Here is a 21,823-nt window from a genome sequence, read left to right on the forward strand (position 1 = left end):
AAGAAACAGAGAAAATGGTTTTAAAGTAGTGTTAAAAATTAATAAAATAAAGAATTAAGTAAATTTAACTAAATAGAAAGAGCCATGCAAGAGATTTATTGGGAGCAATTCCTGTAAAAATAAAGGGAAGAGAAGGAATAGATAGGGAGATTCCTCAGATCAGATCATTTAGGGTTGAGTCCTGAGAAATGAGAGAGAAAAAGGAAGGATTGAGTAGTAGGAGCCTCAGACTTCAATGAAGTTCTGAGAAAATCTGCAAAGGGGAGGTACAGAGTAAAAATTACTTACCTATAGGAGGAATGTCATGTTGGCAGAAATGGCACAGCTATCATGCCCCAAGCAAGTTTAGTCATTAGCTTTGAGTAACTCAGGGTGAGTTTGGGCTTGGAGATAACACTATCATGGACTCAAAGATGTGGTAGCTAGAAGCAGTCTTCTGACCTCTGCTTTTCCAGAAGATTTTCTTAAAGGGGTATCTGAGCAACATACACCCAGGGCCACCACAAATAATATAGCATGAATTATTCCCCAACCCCTTTGTTTTATTTTATCTTATTTTGTTGGTATGTATTTTTATATGGGTGCTTCAAAATATCACTGGAATGAATACATTGGAATTTACTTTTAACCAGAAGACTAAAGGTAAGATTATAAAAATAAATGTTAGGATCTATTAGAAATAGAATAGATATTGTTCTGCTTTATTGGATAGTTCATTAACTCCCCTAAACATTTAATTATACTTGTTTCTATCCATGTCTTTTGAATTTTTTTTATTTTTTTATTAACATATTATGTATTATTAGTCACAGGGGTACAGGTCTGTGAATGGCCAGGTTTACACACTTCACAGCACTCAACATAGCACATACCCTCCCCAATGTCCATAACCCAACCAGCTTCTCCCTACCCCTCTCCCCCCAGCAACCCTCAGTTTGTTTTGAGAGATTAAGTCTCTTATGGTTTTTCTCCCTCCTGACCCCATCTTGTTTCATTTTTTCCTTTCTCATGCCCCAAAACCCCCACATTGCCTCTCAACTTCCTCACATCAGGGAGATCATATGATAATTGTCTTTCTCTGATTGACTTATTTCCCTCAGCATAATACCCTCTATTTCCATCCACGTCATTGCAAATGGCAAGATTTCATTTCTTTGGATGGCTGCATAGTATCCCATTGTATGTAGGTATGTATGTGTGTATAATAAGAACATCTAGGTTCTTTCCATAGTTTAGCTATTGTGGACATTGCTGCTATAAACATTCAGGTGCACATGCCCCTTTGGATCACTACATTTTTATCTTTAGGGTAAATACCCAGTAGTGCGATTGCTGGGTTGTAGGGGAGTTCTATTTTCAACTTTTTGAGGAACCTCCATGCTGTTTTCTAGAGTGGTTCCACCAGCTTGCATTCCCACCAATACTATAGGAGGGTTCCCCTTTCTCCACGTCCTCACCAGCATCTGTCATTTCCTGACTTGTGAATTTTAGCCATTCTGACTGGTGTGAGGTGGTATCTCATTGTGGTTTTGATTTGTGTTTCCTTCATGCCGAGTGATGTGGAGCAGTTTTTCATGTGTCTGTGGGCCATCTGGATGTCGTCTTTGCAGAAATGTCTGCTCATGTCCTCTGCCCATTTCTTGATTGGATAATTTGTTCTTTGGGTGTTGAGTTTGATAAGTTCTTTATAGATTTTGGATACTAGCCCTTTATCTGATGTGTCACTTGCAAATATCTTCTCCCATTCTGTCAGTTGTCTTTTGGTTTTGTTAGCTGTTTCCTTTGCTGTGCAAAAGCTTTTGATCTTGTTGAAGTCCCAATAGTTCATTTTTTCCCTTACTTCCCTTGCCTTTGACATTGTTTCTAGGAAGAAGTTGCTATGGCTGAGGTCGAAGAGGTTGCTGCCTATGTTCTCCTCAAGGATTTTGATGGATTCCTGTCTCACATTGAGGTCTTTCATCCATGTGGAGTCTAATTTCGTGTGTGGTGTAAGGAAATGGTCCAGTTTCATTTTTCTGCATGTGGCTGACCAAATTTCCCAGCACCATTTGTTGAAGAGACTATCTTTTTTCCATTGGACATTCTTTCCTGCTTTGTCAAAGACGAGTTGACCATGGAGTTGAGGGTCTATTTCTGGGCTCTCTATTCTGTTCCACTGATCTATGTGACTGTTTTTGTGTCAGTACCATACTGTCTTGATGATGACAGCTTTGTAATAGGGCTTGAAGTCTGGAATTGTGATGTCAACAACTTCGGCTTTCTTTTGTGACATTCCTCTGGCTATTTGGGGTCTTTTTTGGTTCCGCCTTCTCTATCCCAGAAGTTGATGCCGCTCTCCAGATCGCGTGCTGCTCGCTAGGGGTGTCGCCTTAGAGATCTGGACTGGCTGGGATTGAGAAAGGTTCAACATGCCTTTGGCTAGAGATTTACTACACCCATCCTTGGAAGAGGAGAAGAAAAAACATAAAAAGAAACGGCTAGTTCAAAGCCCAAATTCCTATTTTATGGATGTAAAATGCCCTGGTTGCTACAAGATTACCATGGTTTTCAGCCATGCTCAGACGGTGGTTCTTTGTGTAGGCTGTTCAACAGTGCTGTGCCAGCCAACAGGAGGAAAGGCCAGACTCACAGAGGGGTGTTCATTTAGAAGAAAGCAACACTAATGATCCACACAACCTCTTGAATTTGTGTTCTATCGCAGAAAGCCTTATCAGTTCAGTAATTCCAGTTAATCTCTTGAATTTGTGTTCTATCGCAGAAAGCCTTATCAGTTCAGTAATTCCAGTTAATCTACCAAGATAATGTAATTATGTTTAATTTTCTAAGGTTTACAACAGTGATGTCCTATTTTGGTGTCAGTTTTTCAATAAAGTTTTGATTATGGGCAAAAAAACAATATTCTTCTAAAGCATGAATGTGTGAAGCAGGAAATTAAAGAAGAATTGAAAAAAAATTCATGGAAACAAATGAAAATGAAAATACAATGGCTCAAAATTTGTGGGCCACAATAAAGGCAGTCCTGAGAGGAAAATATATAGTGATACAATATATCACTATATATTTTTTTGGTTCCCTATAAATTTTAGGATTATTTGTTCCATTTCTTTGAAAAAAATTGATGGTATTTGATGGAGATTGCATTAAAAGTATAGATTGCTTTAGGTAGCATAGACATTTTCACAATATTTGTTCTTCCAATCCATGAGCATGGAACATTTTTCCATTTCTTATCAAGAAATGATGCTGTATTTTGTCAAATACTTTTTCAGCATCTATTGAGAGTATCATACAGTTCTTGTTCTTTCTTTAATTAATGTATTGTATTAAATTGGTTAATTCACAGATGTTGAACCAACTGCAGCCCTCCAATAAATCCCACTTGGTCATGGCAAATAATCCTTTTAATACTGTTGGATCCTATTGGCTAATATTTCGGTGAGAATTTTTGCATCTGTGTTCATCAAGGATATTGGTCTGTAATTCTCCATTTTGCTGGGGTCTTTGTCTGGTTTTGAGATCAAGGTAATAGTCGCCTCATAAAACGAGTTTGGAAGTTTTCCTTCCATTTCTATTTTTTTGGAACAGTTTCAGGAGAATAGGAATTAATTATTCTTTAAATATTTGGTAGAATTCCCCTGGGAAGCCACCTGGCTCAGGGTTCTTGTTTGTTTGGGGATTTTTGATGACTGCTTCAATCTCCTTACTGGTTATGGGTCTGTTCAGGTTTTTGATTCCTTCCTGGTTCAGTCGTGGTAGTTTATATGTCTTTAGGAATGCATCCATTTCTTCCAGATTGTAAATTTGCTGGCACATAGTTGCTCATAATATGTTCTTATAATTGTTTGTATTTCTTTGGGGTTGGTTGTGATCTCTCCTCTTTCATTCATGATTTTATTTATTTGGGTCCTTTCTCTTTTCCTTTTGATAAGTCTGGCAATGGGTTTATCAATCTTATTAATTCTTTCAAAGAACCAGCTCCTAGTTTTGTTGATATGTTCTATTGATTTTTTGGTTTCTATTTCATTGATTTCTGCTCTGATATTTATGATTTCTCTTCTCCTGCTGGGGTTTGGCTTTCTTTGATTGTCTTTCTCCAGCTCCTTTAGTTGTAGGGTTAGGTTGTGTACTTGAGACCTTGTTTCTTGAGAAAGGCTTGTATCACTATATATTTTCCTCTCAGGACTGCCTTTATTGTGGCCCACAAATTTTGAGCCATTGTATTTTCATTTTCATTTGTTTCCATGAATTTTTTTCCAATTCTTCTTTAATTTCCTGCTTTACCCATTCATGCTTTAGAAGAATATTCTTTAGCCTTCATGTTTTTGGGTTCTTTCCAAATTTCCTCTTGTGATTGAGTTCTAGTTTCAGAGCATTGTGGTCTGAAAATAGGCAGGGAATGATCCCCATCTTTTTGTGCCAGTTGACACCTGATTTGTAACCCAGGATGTAATCTATTCTGGAGAATGTTCCATGTGCACTAGAAAAGAATGTGTATTCTGTTGCTTTGGGATGGAATGTTCTGAATATATCTGTGATGTCCATCTGCTCCAGTGTGTCATTTAAGGCCTTTATTTCCTTGTTGACCTTTTGTTTGGATGATCTGTCCATTTCAGTGAGGGGGGTATTAAATTCCCCTACTATTATTGTATTATTGTCAATGTGTTTCTTTGATTTCGTTATTAATTGGTTTATATAGTTGGCTATATAGTTCAGCTTAGATATTTTAAATTGTTAGATCTTCTTGTTAGACAGACCCTTTGAGTGTGATATAGTGTCCTTCCTCATCTCTTATTATAGTCTTTGGCTTAAAATCTAATTTATCTGATATAAATTAGATTTATAAATCTGCCCCCCAGCTTTCTTTTGATGTCCATTATCATGGTAAATTGCTTCCTGCCTCCTCACTTTAAATCTGGAGGTGTCTTTGAGTCTAAAATGAGTTTCAGCATATCGATGGGTCTTACTTTTTTTATCCATTCTGATACCCTGTGTCTTTTGATTGGGGCATTTAGCCCATTTACATCAGGGTAACTATTGAGAGATATGAATTTAGTGCCATTGTATTGCCTGTAAGGTGACTGTTGCTGTATATTGTCTCTGTTCCTTTCTGGTCTACTTTTAGGCTCTCTCTTTGCTTAGAGGACCCCTTTCAATATTTCCTGTAGAGCTGGTTTGGTGTTTGCAAATTCTTTCAATTTTTGTTTGTCCTGGAAGCTTTTTATCTTTCCTTCTCTTTTCAGTGATAGCCTAGCTGGATATAGTATTCTTGGTTGCATATTTTTCTCGTTTAGTGCTCTGAATAGATCATGCCAGTTGTCTCTGGCTGGCCAGGACTTTGTGTAAGTTACTGTGAATCTAATCATTCTACCATTGTATGTTACAGTCTTCTTGTCCCAAGCTACTTTTAGGATTTTCTCTTTGTCACTAAGACTTGTAAGTTTTACTATAGATGACAGGGTGTGGATCTATTCTTATTGATTATGAGGGGGATTCTCTTCACCTCCTGGATTTTGATGCTTGTTCCCTTTGCTGTATTAGGGAAATTGTCTACAATAATTCACTCTAATATACCCTCTGCGTCCCTCTCTCTTTCTTCTTATTCTGGGATCCCAATTATTTTAATGTTGTTTCATCTTATCTCGTATCTCTCTAATTCTTCCCTTGTGGTCCAGTAGTTGTTTGTCTCTCTTTGTTCAGCTTCTTTATTCTCTGTCATTTGGTCTTCTATATCACTAATTCTCTCTTCTGCATCATTTATCCTAGCAGTAAGAGCCTGCATTTTTTATTGCACCTCATTAATAGCTTTTTTAATTTCAGCTTGGTTAGATTTTAATTCTTTTATTTCTTCAGAAAGGGCTTTTATTTCTCCAGGCAGCATTTCTCTAATATCTTCCATGCCTTTTTTATGCCCAGCTAACACCTTGAGAATCATCATTCTGAACTCTAGATCTGACATATTACCAATCTCCGTTTGGATTAGGTCTCTAGCCATCTATAGTGCCTCTTGTTCTTTTTTCTGTGGTGAGTTTTTCTGCCTTGTCATTTTATCCTGAAAAGAATATATGAATGAGAGAATAAAATACTAAAAGGGTTGCAAAGACCCCAGAAAAATGTGCATTAACCAAATCAGAAGAGACCCAAATTGTGGGGAGAAGAAAGGAGGTAAAAAGAAGTTAAAAAAAAAAAAAGAAAATAGAAAAATATAATATATATATATATATATATATGTATATATATATATATATATATATATTAGACTGGTGAATAGAACAGAACCACCCAGTTAATTTTGGGAGTATTTTGGTCTCTTAGAAGAAATTACCTCCCAAAATTTTAATGAAAGAAAAAGTTTTATACACACACACAAAGACACACACACACAAAGGTAAACATGATGAAGGCACAGAATATGACTGTAAGGATGAAAATTTTTTGAAAAATTCTAAAAAAGGAGTTGATAATATAAGTTGGTTTGGAAAAGAAAGAAAATGAAAGTGGAGAGAATTTGCTCAGGCTGGAGACTAGAACAAAGTCCTGTGCTAGATTTAAGGCATATTTTGATCTATTAGAAGACGTTGTATCCCAAAAATTTTTAGAAGAAAAAACCCTATGTGTATACAGTAAATAAAGTTAGATACAATGAAGGATAAAATTTGACTATAATAATGAAGTTTCAAAGAGTTTTTTTTATAAAAGGTATTGTTAAGATAAACTAGTTTAAAAAAACATTAAAAGAGAAATGAATAAAAGTTAAAAAAATTAGAATAAGAAAAAAATAATATTAAAAAATTTAATTAACTCTGCAAGACTGAAGAATCATGGGGAGAAAGCCATGAATTCCATATTTTGCTTTCCCCCTCCTCCGGAATTCTGCTGTTCTCCTTGATCAGTGAGCTTGGTCTTGGCTGGATGTTCTTGCTGATCTTCTGTGGGAGGGGCCTGTTGTAGTGCTTCTCAAGTGTCTTTGCCCAAGGCAGAATTGCTCTGCCCTTGCCAGGGGCCTGGCTAAATAATCTGCTCCGTTCGTTTTTTGGGAGCTTTTATTCCCTGAATGCTTTCTATAGAGCTCTGGAGGATGGGAATGAAAATGGGGGCCTCCCAACCTCCCAGTGGGAGGAGTTGAGAGATCGGGGCCTCACTCCTCAGTGCACCCTTGGAGAAAAGTGCTCAATCACTCCTGTCTCCCTGGCCTCCAGCTGTGCTCCAAGCCCACCCAGCCTGTGACCGAGTGTCTTGGTCTCCACCACACAGCCCCACCTGGAGTCTCTAAACCCAGCAGATCCCTGCCACTCCTCCAGATCTGCCACTTGTGGGGTCCCTGCTCAAAGAGCAGTGACCCAACTGTGCCACAGATGACAGTTTAAGAAACCCTGAGTTGAGCGCTCACTCCTAGGCTTCATCTCTATAGGTGGTTTCCCCGCTCTAATACCTGTGGGCTCTGTGACACTCAGACACTCCCGATCCTTCTGTGATCCTGCAGGACCTGAGACCGCACTGTCCCCGTGACAGCTTCACCCCCGCTTAGCCTCTGGAGTGATGTCCCTCAGTGGAGCAGACTCTTAAAAGTTCTGATTTTGTGCTCCATTGTTCCACCATTTGATGGGAGCCAGCCCCTCCCCCTGCATCTATCTTTCTGTCACTTCAGATTCACTTCTCCGCACGTCCTACCTTTCAGAAACTGGTTGATTTTCTGTTTCTAGGATTGCTGCTCTTCTTTTCTTTGATCTCCTGCTGGACTTGTAGGTGTTTGGAATGGTTTGATAAACTATCTAGCTGATCTCCTGCTACCTGATGTCATCTCAGCCTGTTATTCCTCCACCATCTTGACTCCTCCCCTGTTTCTATCCATGTCTTATATTTTCAGAGTATCTTATTGTCTTAATTCTATTTTCACATGATTTCATGCATTGAGAAAGGTCCAAATGTATTTCCTTCTCTTTCCATCTATTGTCTGATGCCTGAAATTACACAATCAGATTAGTGGTATAGTCTCTTACACATCATGTTTTATTTTGCCTGTCCCTGGAGTGCCCTGCAATCTTTCTTTCTCTGCTTATCTCACATACCTTTCAAGGATCAGTCCAGGGATCACCCTTACATACCCTTTCTATGCTTCTGTAATATGCCTTATGTACATCCATCAAATAACTTGTTCTACTGTACTATCATGATTGTTTGAGCTTCTTGAGCAGAGAGCATGTGTTTAACACCTTTTTAGTACAGGAATGTTTAGCACTTTTACTTAGACATTTTCACTTGAAAGTGATTAAAAGACAGAAGTTTGGTTTTGAAATGGAGTAGGAAGTGGTCTAGGGGCTATTGATCGGGGGGCACTGTTACTGAACAAGGTTTTGAAAAAGCCCACCTCTGGTGCCTGGATGGCTTAGTCATTATGTGTCTGCATTTGGCTACTTCATGATCCCAGAGTCCTGGGATCAAGGCCCACTTTGGGCTCCCTGCTGGGTGGGATGCCTGCTTCCCCCTCTCCTGCTCCCCCTGCCTGTGTGTCCTCTCTCTCTGTCAAATAAATAAAAAATCTTAAAAAAAAAAAAAAGTCCACCTCTGAGATCATAGAAAGTGTTCAGAATTGGAACCCTGAAACGAAGTTACTTACTCAAAGAAAACTCATAATTTTTCTAAATATGGGATAGGCTTATTTTAATTTCAGTATGTTATCTCAGCCCAAGTGGCTTGGTTTGGTAAACTATGTTTTTGTTTTGTTTTGTTTTTCAGCCATTAGTAAAGGCAAATGGCATTCACACAACTGCTTGAATAGAAAAATGTTTTCTTGATTTCCTACAGATGTGACCTCAAGAATGACATGTTAGTTAAATCCAGGAGCAAATAAGTCAATACCAAATGTGAAGTGGCATTTAAAGGTTTATCTCATTGCCAATTTTTCTTTTAGAGCTGGCTTGATTTCTTTCAATAACAGACCTTCTGGGACTCTACCAGTTTGCATGGCTTTCTTCATTGTTTCGCCTCTGGGACACCCAATGACCTTTTGAGAATATTCTCAACTCCTCTTAGTACTATGGTCTCTGTCTCCAGGACTCTGTTCAGAGTGAATGAGAACAGACTTGAGGAACAATGTAGCTCTGCCTTTTGCAATAGTGCACTTAGTCATTGGCATGATCATTTTAAAAATTAATGATGGGAATTATAACTGTCTAGAGATTTTATAAATATATTCTGAGTTATAATTGAAAATATACATTTTTTTCTTATAGTGAGTCAAAGATAATTAACTGTGGAAAACATCATAAAAGGGAAAAACAGAAAATTTTTCTTTAAGATTTGTAGACATCACTCCTCTGCTTAAAATATTCCAATGGCTTTGCAGTGCAAGTAGAATAAACTTTAAATGTTGTCAGGGTCTGTACGACCTTATGTGATCGGGACCTACTCTAATTTTATAACTTCTATTAGCAGTTTTACCTGGTTTCCTAGCTCCAGTAGACTTCCTTTTGATACTCAGTCATGTCTAAGCCCTTGCATATGATAAAGGTCCATATTTTTTTCTGATTTTCATGTACCTGCTTTGTTTTCATTTGATCTCAGCTCAAATGCCATCTTCTTAGAAAGAAGTCCATCTCTGACCATTGTAGATAAAATAGGTCCTTGCCCACCCTATATATATTCCATTATTGTATTTTATTTACTCTAAAGCACTCTGAAATTACCTTAGTCTGTTGACTCAGTGAGGGCATGAGCTTCATCTGTTTGGTCATGGACAAAAGGGACACTTCGCTGCAAATATCATCAGGCTTATATATGATACTCTCACCTTCAAGTCTAGTCCTTTGAAAGTACTGTGACTAGCTCTGATTGGGCCTGCTTGGATCAAGTGAACACAGTGGAACCAAATATTGAGACCAAGGGGGAAGAACATAAATTAATAAAACTGGGATTATATGCCACCTGTATGTAAAGGGTAGGACAAGCCCAGATAGTGATATCAGGAATAAGAACAAATATTTTTTTTCAAAGATAATTGGGGCACTTTTCCTGAAAAATATATAAATGGAGTCTAAGAAGTAAAAACAGTGGCTGCCCATACAAAAAATGGAAATAACATGGTTACTTTGCAGGGTAGCAAGGCATTCTTTAGTGTGGACATATCTTGATTTATCAACCATTTCACTCTGCATGGACATTTTAGGTTGTTTATAAAATAATGATGTGATGAACATCATTGTATGTGCATTTGATCATATCAGGATAATACCTTGAAGTGAAATTGCTGGATCTTATACATATTAAATGATTTAGAGAAGTTCCACTGAATGAGAATAGGTTTTCTTGTGAAACTTCATTCCCCTTGTTAGAATAGTCGTGTCCAACAGAAGTATAATGTGAGCCACATATATAATTGTAAATTTTCTAATAGCTATGTTAAAAAAAGTAAGAAAGAGGGGCGCCTGCGTGGCTCAGTGGGTTAAGCCTCTGCCTTCGGCTCAGGTCATGATCTCAGGGTCCTGGGATCTAGTCCCACATTGGGCTCTCTGCTTGGCAGGGATCCTGCTTCCTCCTCTCTCTCTCTCTGCCTGTCTCTCTGCCTACTTGTGATCTGTCTGTCAAATAAATGAATAATATCTTTAAAAAAAGGTAAGAAAGAAGTAAGTGAAATTAACTTTTAAAATGTATTCTATTCAACCTAATATGGCAACAATAGTATCATGTCAAAATGTAATTAATATAAAAATTTACTCATGAGGATATTCTATATTTTTTTCTCATGCTAAAGTTTGAAGTGAAGCATGAATTTTACACTCACTGCACATCTCAGTTAGGACTAGTGCTCTGTGGATGTGCAATTAGTGATTACATTATGGGAGAGCACTGCTCTATTCTAGTTCTAGTAAGCACATGGGGATTTTACACACAGAGGTGTTTTCAGAGACTACTCTGTGAGCAGTTGTTTAAAGCCAGCTCTAAAATGAACCTGGTAGAAATTACTCATTAATCAAAAGTCTCATTCTAAGTGATAGTCTGCAAATACATAGAAGAGAGGACTTGACAACATTTGAAACCTATCATGAAGACAAGGGCATAGACACCAGGAGGAGGCTTGATAGAAAAGCTGAGTGAGGCCCCATGATGAAAAGTTTGCTAGTGGGCATAGTGATAAAGGATGCAAATCTGGGAAAACTTAACTAAACTGCCTAGAGGAAAAGAATACTGAATCTGGTGAACTGCGGTTATCTGGTTATCACCAGAATGGTAAATTCCACTGTGATCAGAGGGATTTAATCAGACTTTGGAAGCCTGAAAGAAATATGCTTTGAGAATCTGAGATTTTTACTCTGGTTTTAGAAAAATGTCTGATACATATTGAGTGCTTACTCAAACTGTGTTCTGTATCCACTTGTTCCTTACAACATATGAATTAAGTACTATAGTTACACGAAGATAAAAAACTGAGATGAAAGTAATTGTTCTCATATCTAGCAACTGGTGGAGATGGAATTTAAACTTTTGACTTTTAATTCCAATGTCCATGTACATTAGCTCTGTTCTATTTTATTCTTACTATCCTAACACTCTCATATAACAGCCTTTGAACTAATAATCTAATTTCTTATGCACACTGACAGAGCAAGTAATTACCCTTAAATCTTAGACATAAACATTCTAGTCACTAAAAGTTAAATTCTCTTTTGAAAATTAATACTTAGGAATTTAACCTACAGGTTTATGTCTTATGAAATGGTCAATGAACAGCTCTAGGTATGAAAAAATATACATATCTAAAGTTGAAGACCAAATCTTGAACCCTGGGGAATTCCTTCAGACCCTACCTGAATAGTCAATCTCTTCTCTTTTCTTTTGGACCTCTCCATCTCATTTTTAAGATAATTTTGTATAATCATTTAGGAAAACAATACCTTGGAATAAATAAGAAAGTGCCATCATTTTAATGTGACAGATAGAAAAGTAGCACAGGACCAGAACAATAATCATTTAATCCCCAAGTGGGAGATGCTGCTGAGTTTCAAAGAAGTACCTGGGGGAGTATGTGATAAAAATGTTGGTGTCAGGGGTACCTGGGTGGCTCAATCAGTTAAGTGTCTGCCTTTGGCTCAGGTCATGATCCCAAGGTCCTGGGGTCAAGTGCCACATCAGGCTCCCTGCACAGGAGGGAGTTTACTCCTTCACCTGCCTCTTCCCCTGCTTGTGCTCTGCCCCTCTCTCTCTGACAAATAAATAAATAAAATCTTTTTTAAAAATGCTGGTGTCAGAGTATGCATTATCTGATTCCAATTTCCAAATCTAGTTGCAGACACAATATTCTGACAAAAAAATTTATAAATCAATAGCCTGAGGATGCAGAGGTTTTATGTTTCTTTCTATTATTGACTTTGAGACTCCAATTAGAAATCTGTCCATTTAGGACAGATTTGACCTTTAAGTACTTATTAATTGTTCATTTATAAAATTTAGGACTCATCATTGTAACAGAAGTGTTAAATCAATTAAACAAGGGGGCCATTAGACTGAGGTGGTTTTAATGCCTTTACAGTCTAGTGAGGAAAACAAAAGCTAAGCCTATAAATGCCTCAAAGTTAAGAAATGGAAACTTAAGATCAACCAATCACAAACAGCAAGCTGGGCTTTTTCAAATAAGGCAACTGCTTAAACTATGGCCAATCAAATAATTCTCTTGCATTGCTTCTTCGTCTCCTCTATAAAAGTTTTTTCCCTAGGTCATGTTGATGCAGTGCTTTTAACTGTCTCTGGTTTAGGACTGCCTAATCTGAATTGATCTTAACTCAAACTCACAATTTTTAATATGCTTTGGTTTATCTTTTAATGGAAACATGGAGAAGGCCCATGAAATTATCTCACAAAGCACTTAAGTAAGGGGCACTTACATATCTGTTTATGTTTATGTGCTGTGGTACCAAGGTTGGAGGAATGAAAAGAAATAAACAAGTATTCTTCATAAGCCAGGAAAAGAGCAGTGTTAACGCACAGTATTTATAAACAACCCTTATTACCAAATCCCAACAGTTTATGTAGGTAAGCACAAGGTTGAACAACTAGAATCTTAGGATTTCAAAGTTAAAATTGCAGAGAAAATGGCTCTTTCTTTCAACAAAATGTTTTGTTGAAATATTTGAAATATATTTACCTAGAGTAAAAAAATGACCCAATAGACTTAGAGCATCTCAGAGGTGGTGCTCAGGGAAGGTAGATTTCATTTTTTTTTCAACCTACTTTGGTATCCTAACAGCTTGATAGGAGGGATGTGGTAAGTTGACTGAGGCAGAGACTGTGTTCCTCTGGTTTGCCACTGTATCTTCAGGGGTTGGCACTGGCAGGGAAGTATGCAAATGATGACAAATAAATGAGAGATTTCCATTGCTGAGAAGTTTTTTTCATCAGTAGTGGTTTGGCTACACAGCTGGCATTTGGACCTCTTTGTATGCTGCCATAGAGGAAATTTAACAGAGAGTCAAAGCAGATGACCTTACTGTCATTTTCAATCTTGAGATGACTTTAAGACCTTTTAAAGACTGGCTATTTGATGGGAATGGTGGATCAGAAAGTCTAGTCCCTCAGTCTCAAGAACACCACCCCTCTGATAGAATTTGAGGATTTGTTGATGAAGATAAACATTTAGAAGGACTTCTCTACCCCGTCAGAAACGAGTTGAGACACAGCGTTTGTCTGACACAAGTTTAAATTCAGAGCCTCCAAATAATTTTGGAAAAAAAAATGGTTTTATCATATCATGCTCAGAAATGACCTCATCAAAGTGTTGTAGGACTTCTCTCAAGTCCCAAAAGCTCCATGGGAATCATTTCAGTTTGGGGGAGAGACATAGGAGGCTTGAACTTAATTGGCTCCTTTTTGGGCTCCTCTGAGACCCTAGCTGTCTCAATATATAAATGGAGGTAATGACACTTGCTGCCTTGCATTCATTAGTATAATAGCTTTAATGATTTGATTTGCTCCTATAAAAGGTGCTATATAAATGCAAATGATCACCAAGAATGATAATTAAGTCTTTAGCTGCAAACCACTCACACCAAATGTCCATATGTCAGCAAATGAGAAATGTGGAGGTATTAAGAAAACTGTCCCCTCTTTGAGCTAAATATGGTGACAGGCATTTGAAAAAGCTATGCCTTTCTCTGGTTCCATAGCCCAAGTATTTTTGCTGAGTAAGGGAGATAACTGATATAATTCATCTTTCAGAAGTGTTATATGCTAGGGTAGCAAGATGCGGCATTAAATATGGAGGGTGAGGGGGAGAAAGGGAACAGGGAATTTATTTCCAGGTGGGAAAACACAAAGTCCCCAAACCTTAAGTGCATTTAATAGAGAGAGATTTATCATGATTTGTACACTGTCAGCACTGTACACAAACAGCTTTACAAGAGGAAAAAAGTGCCAAAAGCAGGACCTGAGCATCTCAGCCTGAATGTAGCTCAGTCCTACATGCATTGTTTTCTCTGCCCTGACCAGATGTTAGATACCATTTATTGACAAACATTGTTCTTCTCCATGAAACCAGCAATCTGATTAAATAACAATTATTCCTATCTCTTGTTTTAAATTTAGAAAGAAGAGGGAACTTCTCTTGCTAGAAATATGCTTTCTTGCCCTTAAGTTCATCTGCCCATTCTACTGTTACATTACAAAAAAAAAAAAAAGAAAAGATAAAATACAGGATAAAGGTGGCCAGCCATTCATTCCTGTAACAGGTTGATTGGCCCACCTTTTTTTAAAAGGATGCATCTCATGGGGTTTGATTTTTACAGTGTAAGCTGGAGCACAGTTTTTGATTTTCTTATTAACTGGTGTATTCTTTTAATACCCTGATACTGCTGTACATGTGGCTAAACCCTCTCCTTAACATAATACATAGTAGAGCATTAATTATTAATATGGAATTTTTACCATTATCTTAGCATCTTTATCTTCCTAGGTTTGCTTGGGACTGTTATTTTTATATTCTATGGGCATTTCTCATTGACTTCTTACAGTATCACAATGTAATCTCTTTTTTCACTCTTTTTTTTTTTGTAAGATTATTTATTTACTTGACAGACAGAAATCACAAGTAGGCAGAGAGGCAGACAGAGAGAGAGGAGGAAACAGGCTCCCTGCCAAGCAGAGATCCCGATGTGGGACTTGATCCCAGGACCCTGGGATCATGACCTGAGCCAAAGGCAGAGGCTCAACCCCCTGAGCCACCCAGGTGCCCCACAGTATCACAGTGTAATCTAATCTTAAATTCTTGTCTTCTCCTTTGTAGCCCATTCTAGTTTTATAGTTTGGCTCTTTCATCTATTTCTTGATCTAAGGTCAGTTCTTTCATTTGTTTATAGATAATTTACATCTCTGGTTTTTTGGGGGTGTTGGTAAGCTTAAAATGCCAGTTGAAGTGAGGAGTTCAGAAAAAAGACTCAAAGTACTTTGAAGTCTAAGACATTTCAGTTTTATCCCAGGGGGTTAACTCTCCAATTCAAGGTGAGAAGGTTTATAAAAGTTAGAAAAACTGGTAAACTCATGAAATGACTTCTAAAGTCTCATGTAATTTGCTTTTTAAAAATGGGTTCAAAAGAGAGTATACACCACAAGAGAATTAATCCTGAACATTTTTTTCTCCCATGCAAATAGGGAAGTTAATGTAGAAAATAGGAGAAATTTACCCTGCAGCCAGCTAATGGTAAATTTTAACATGTAAGTGGTAATATTTTCAAGACATATTTTAAAGCAGTCCAAACCCAGTTACAGGATTAGAGTGATTTGAATCCTCAGAAAAAATTTACAACTTGCAAATTTGTTTTTGTTTCCTTCTCTCTTTCCATTTTTTCATTTTGGTGCTGCCTCCACTTCACCTATATTTTAACTGTTCAAACCTCAGCTGGCAATTTAACACTCCTTATGCCCTCTCTTTCCCCATACCCTTCAAAATTCCTTTCTTTGTAAGGTGATTCACTTAGGTGTTAAGAGAAAAATAATTGGAATCAACTCCCTTTTACCAGAGTATTTGTGTACATAGGAGAAATTAAATCTTAGAAAAGCAACATTTTATAAGTGGTATGATAGCTACTTTACTGGTTTTGCCTACTCTGAGCAACAAAATCTTGACTCCTGTGATTAGATAGGGTTTCCCCAATAAAATAATTTATGTGTAAGAGAAATAACAAATAAATTCATTTTATTAAGCTAATTCAAGTTAAGATAACCCATCCTTTAAAGCAGGTGAGACTTAAATAAAATAAAGTTTACGTACTTAGCATGGTCCTCAATTCTAGCTGTTCATCAGACTCACTGTTCCTTACTGAGGTTTTGATTCAATGTGTCTGATATGATTACAACTACGCAGAAACAACAATACCAACAACAATAGCAACTGACAAGATGAGAATGATTTTCCACTGGGATTGAGACCCATAAGCTTAACCCACAGTAGGCAATCAATATGTATAACTGTTGAATTATCCAAATGATGTACTATGAACTCCAGAAGCATTAAATGAACTATGAAAATGCATGTTATGATTACATATGTGTGGGAAATGCTGTATGATCTGTCCCCTTCTTCAAAAAAATAAAACAATAAAACACACATTTGTTTATAGAAGTTGAGAACTCCTCTAGTAAATAAATCTATTTCCAAAATTTTTGTGAATCTAGGACTTTATTTCTGAATATCCATTGACATTCTTTGAAAGTAGAATTTAGAAGAATATATTCTGAATATAGTTTATAAAGGTTTAATTTAAGCAGTAATACATAACACAAACTATACATAATATCTAATTGTGTTCTATGTAATTTTCTATTTTGCAACATTAACTGTTCTTCATACCAGATCATTCGCAGCACTGTGCAATGTCATGTCGTTATCTGCCTTAAAAAAGACAATAGAGAGCTTCTTTTTTGACTTAACCTAATTACCATCCTCATTTTCTGTCCCCTTGTACATCATATCTCCTCCGATGAGTTGCCTTTATGTCCTGTGTTATAGACTGAATCGTCTATGATGATGAATTCATATGTTTTATAAAATGTCCAGTCAAAATTTATATGTTTAAGCTCTAATCCCCAGTATCTCAGAATAACTGTATTTGGAGATAGGGCCTTTAAGGAAGTGATTAAGTTAAAATGAGGTAAGACATAAGGGTAGGTCCTAATCTATCTGACTGATGCCCTTATATGAAGAGGAAGCTTGGATACACAGACACTTGGGGTACACACATAGAGAAAAGATGATGTAAGGACACAGTGAAAAAGTGTCCCTTTGTAAACCAAGAAGGAAGGTCTCAGAAGAACCCAAACCTGCTGACACCTTGATCTTGGGCTCCCAGCTTCCAGAACTCAGAAAATAAATTTATGTGTTTAAGCTAACCCAGTCAGTGGTATTTGGTTAGGGCAGCACTAGCAAACATTTGTCTCCCCCATTTTCTCTTGAGCCTTCTCTATTCAGATTTTTGCCCTCACTCTTCTTCCAGAACAGGGGACATGTTAGGATATGACACCATGTGGCACAGTTGATTACTCATTCCTCCTTGGAAATCCTTTTCCAGTTGGCTTCTAGGACATCAAACTCTCCTGGAGACTTCAGTGACTGTGCTTTCTCAGTTTTCATTCTGGGTTTTCCTTATCTCCCTGATCGTAAACAGTGCTCCCACCCTGGTCCTCTATTCCTCTTTCCTTCCTCCTGTCATTGTCTAACACCTAGCATGTATTTATTGTTATCTTCTGATTCCCTCCACTGAAATGTGAGACATTTTTTTCTCTTTTACCCACTGATATTTCATCAAGCTAGAAGAGTACCTGGCACATACTAAGTACGTTCAACAAAGGTTTTTTTGAATAAATTGGGTAAAACCAATCGATGTAATTAGGGAAATGGCCTTTTATCTGATCTAGAGCCTTCCTTTACTCATTATGCCATTGATGAACTTTTCTTGTCCATGCTATTTGGAGAAAGTGGTAAAAGGTTTATTTCTATAGCACTTTAGTAAATAGTCTGGAGGTAAAGAGTATTGGCTCTAGACTTGGACTCTATACTTTAAGTGGTTGTAATAACACAGATATATTCTTTAAACTTTTGTGCCTTTTGCCTCAAATTTGAGCAAAAACTAATGATTGCTTTGCCCTACAGGGTGATCATGGAGATTAAGGGAAAGAACACATGCAGGGTACTTAAAACAGTGCTTGGCTGTTAAATTTTGTCATTCTTAAACAATATTAAATTCTATCATAAATTCAATCAGAATTTCTATAGCAGAGCTGCAGTGCTGGAACTTTGGCTTCTATTCTTTTATCTTTACCAGCTACTAGTGCAGAAATCTGTGTAACTGTGCTCCCGTCTACCTCACACACACACTAATCAAAATCAACACTCTAATCAGCTACATAGGCATTAGGAAACATCAGTCCTAAGGGTTAATGGAACATTCTGGGTAGAAGAGTGTTAACAGTAACTCCTGTTCAAGACCTCACATGATGTCCAAAGTACCTCTTAACAATTCTATGCAAAAAGACAATCTGGGATCCTCTTCAAATTTAAGAGTTATGAGTTAATGAAATACTTTTTTGTTATGGAAATGCAACATAAAATAACTAATCAGGCATATAGCATAAGAATTGTAATAACGTCTATCTCTGTTTGGTTGAAGAGGAGTGGTGGAGGTAGGAATGGGGCTGTGTTAAGCTCAGAACACAAAAAAGGACTTTAAAGAATACTTCATTTGTTGTACTCCTTGTTTGCTGTAGAAAACAAAAGGTTAGTTCACAAACATGGGCCAGAGAGCTTGGAATATCTGTAGGAAAGAGGCTTCAGCATTCAACATACAGATGAGAGAATCCAAACACAAGGTGTTAACACATACAGGAAGCCTAACATTTGGCAGAGGTCTTTGAAGGGAGCAAATTTCTTTAGCAACACCAATAATATGCTGTTGAAAATGCAGATTAAGTGTTTGGAATAAGGAAAGACTGGACATTTTATAAATTTTAAGAAGGAAATTGTGGACAAAAAGAAAATCAAATGTAAAGCAGGGCATAGTTAAAATGAGAAATGGTTTAGTATGATAGAAACAAAATGTTGAGTCAGGTTTTCAAAACATTTTTATTGAGAATGTGATTTTTACATTATTACAGTTAACTGACCCTCCCTAAATGTTTAAACTAAGAGTAAATTAGAGTTTTTCCTCTGCTGAATATTACAGGAGGGACTTTGGTCACTACAATGTGAAACTCTAACAAAGAGTGGTTAAAGTTCAGTATAGTAAGTGGTATAGTATAATATCTAAAAATGGGCTTTGAGTTCTGACAGACAAGTTCAAATTCCATCTCTGTGACTTGTTAAATGGATGACCTTGGGCAGGTTAATTAATGTCTTTGAGCCCAAATTCTATTTTACAGAATGTAGGGATAATAGTATCTTCCTCACAAGTTGGTTGTAAGGATTAAATGAAGTTATAGAAAGCATACAACATTGTGTATGCCTTATCGTTAGTGTTTGGTGAGGATAGGTGATGATTGTTGAAAAGAGCAATCACTGAAAGGGCTTAGGAGAGAGTCTTGGGAAGGAAGTTTTTAATATCAGAAAATGGACAAAACAAACTCAAATTCAGATAAAAAAAAACTCATCAGGAATATTGATCTGAAATTCTCCATTTTGATGGGGTCTTTGCCTGGTTTTGGGATCAAGGTAATGCTGTCCTCATAGAGAGAGTCTGGAAGTTTTCCTTATGTTTCTATTTTTTGAAACAGCTTCAGGAGAATAGGTATTATTTCTTTGAATGTTTGGTAGAATGTTTGGTAGAATTCCCCAGGATTCCCTGAATCCATCAGGTCTTGGACTTGTTTTTCGGGAGGTTTTTGATCTCTGGTTCAGTCTTGTTAGTAGTTGCTGGTCTATTCAGGTTGTCAATTTCTTCCTGTTTCAGTCTTGGAAGTTTATAGGTTTCCAGGAATGCATCCATTTCTTCCATGTTGCTTCACTTATTGGTGTATAGCTGTTGATAATAATTTTTGATGATTGTTTCCACTTCCTTGGTGTTAATCATGATCTCTTATCTTTCATTCCTAATTTTATTAATTTGGTTCCTTTCTCTTTTCTTTTGGATAAATGTGGCCAGTGGTTTATCGATCTTATTAATTCTTTCAATGAACCAGTTCTAGTTTTATTGATGTGTCCTACTGTGTTTCTGTTTCTAAGTCCTTGATCTCTGTTCTAATCCCTTCTCATGCATGGTTTAGGCTTAATTTGTTGTTGATCCTCCAGTTCTCTAAGGTGCAAAGAGAATTTGTATATTTGGGATTTTTTGGTTATTTTTGAGTGAGGCTTGGATGGCTATGTATTTCCCCTTTAAGACTACCTTTGCCATATCCCATTGGTCTTGGACTGATGTGTCTTCATTCTCATTGGTTTCCATGAATTGTTTAAGTTCTTCTTTGATTTCCTGGTTGACTCAAACATTCTTGAGTAGGATGGTCTTTACCTTCCAAGTGTTTGAATTTCTCCCAACTTGTTTCTTGTAATTGAGTTCCAGTTTCAAAGCCTTGTGGTCTGAGAATATGCAGGGAACACTCTCAGTCTTTCGGTAACAGTTGAGACCTGACTTGTGACCCAGTATGTGGTCTATTCTGGAAAAAGTTCTATGGGCATTCGAGAAGAATGCATTTTCTGTTGTTTTAGGGTGGAATATACTGTATATATCTATGAGGTCCATCTGATCCCTGTGTCTTTCAAAGCTCTAATTTCTTTGTTGATTTTCTGCTTAGATGATCTGGCTATTGCTGAGAGTGGAGTGTTAAGGTCCCCTACAATTAATATATTTTTATCAATATGTCTCTTTATTTTGATTAACAGTTTGTTTCTGTAGTTGCCTGCTGCCATGCTGGGGGGATAGATATTTCTAATTTTTAGATTTTCTTGTTGGATAGACCCTTTAAGAGTGATATAGTGAAAAAAAGTCCCTCTGTGTCTCTGACTACAGTCTTCAGCTCAAAATCTAAGCAGAGAGAGTCAATTATCATATGGTTTCACTTACTTGTGGAACATAAGGAATAGCATGGAAAACATTAGGAGAAGGAAAAATGAAGGGGGAGAGTCACAGGGGGAGACGAACTATGAGAGACTGTAGACTCCAAAAAACAAAGTGAGGGTTTTAGAGGAGATGGGGTGGGGAGATGGGTTGGTCTGGTGATGGATATTAAGGAGGGCACATATTGAATGGAGCACTGGGTATTATATGCAGACAATGAATCTTGGAGCACTACATCAAAAACTAATGACGTACTGTACGGTGACTAACATAACAACAACAACAGCAACTAACATAACAACAACAACAATAATAAAAAAACAAAAAGAAAAAACAAACAAAACAGATAAACAAATACATCTCATTTCCTCTATTGTATTGGAAGAAAAGGAGAATATCACAGCTTCACAAGAGAGGATGTGTAGAGATATGTGTGACCTTCTTGTATACCTGGAACTTAAGAGTAAGGAAATGTAATCAGCATGGACCTGGGTCACTCGAGCATGCTTTGCTCTCATCAGTGGTCAGCTGATGTCACGAGATCAGCAATAAACTCAATAAACTCTGACCAGTTTGATTCTGGAACTTTATAAGTGAAACCATATGATAATTGACTCTCTCTGCTTGACTTATTTCACTCAGCTTAATCCTTCCAATCCCATCCATGTTGATACAAAAGTTGGGTATTAATCCTTTGTGGAGGCATAATACTCCATAGTATATATGGGCCACATCTTCTTTATCCATTTGAGTTCTGGAACTTTAGAATGCCACAATATTCTTTTACTGGAGTGAGTGCA

At 37.1% G+C, this 21,823-nt stretch overlaps 1 protein-coding gene across 1 annotated transcript; it reads left to right on the forward strand.

The window, feature by feature from the left end:
- Positions 1–2,348: 2,348 nt before the first annotated feature.
- Positions 2,349–2,720, forward strand: LOC111143300 (40S ribosomal protein S27-like). The gene has a single exon (XM_022496949.1). The coding sequence runs from the start codon at positions 2,409–2,411 to the stop codon at positions 2,661–2,663; it is 255 nt and encodes an 84-aa protein (XP_022352657.1). The 5' UTR covers positions 2,349–2,408; the 3' UTR covers positions 2,664–2,720.
- Positions 2,721–21,823: the final 19,103 nt, after the last annotated feature.

This window comes from Enhydra lutris, unplaced genomic scaffold, assembly GCF_002288905.1.
Source record: "Enhydra lutris kenyoni isolate GAN:26980312 unplaced genomic scaffold, ASM228890v2 scaffoldscaffold9, whole genome shotgun sequence".
NCBI classification, from domain to species: domain Eukaryota; kingdom Metazoa; phylum Chordata; class Mammalia; order Carnivora; family Mustelidae; genus Enhydra; species Enhydra lutris.

Bases quoted from the DNA above. Each gene is read 5' to 3' on its own strand.
- LOC111143300 (XM_022496949.1), top strand. From the start codon at position 2,409: ATGCCTTTGGCTAGAGATTTACTACACCCATCCTTGGAAGAGGAGAAG.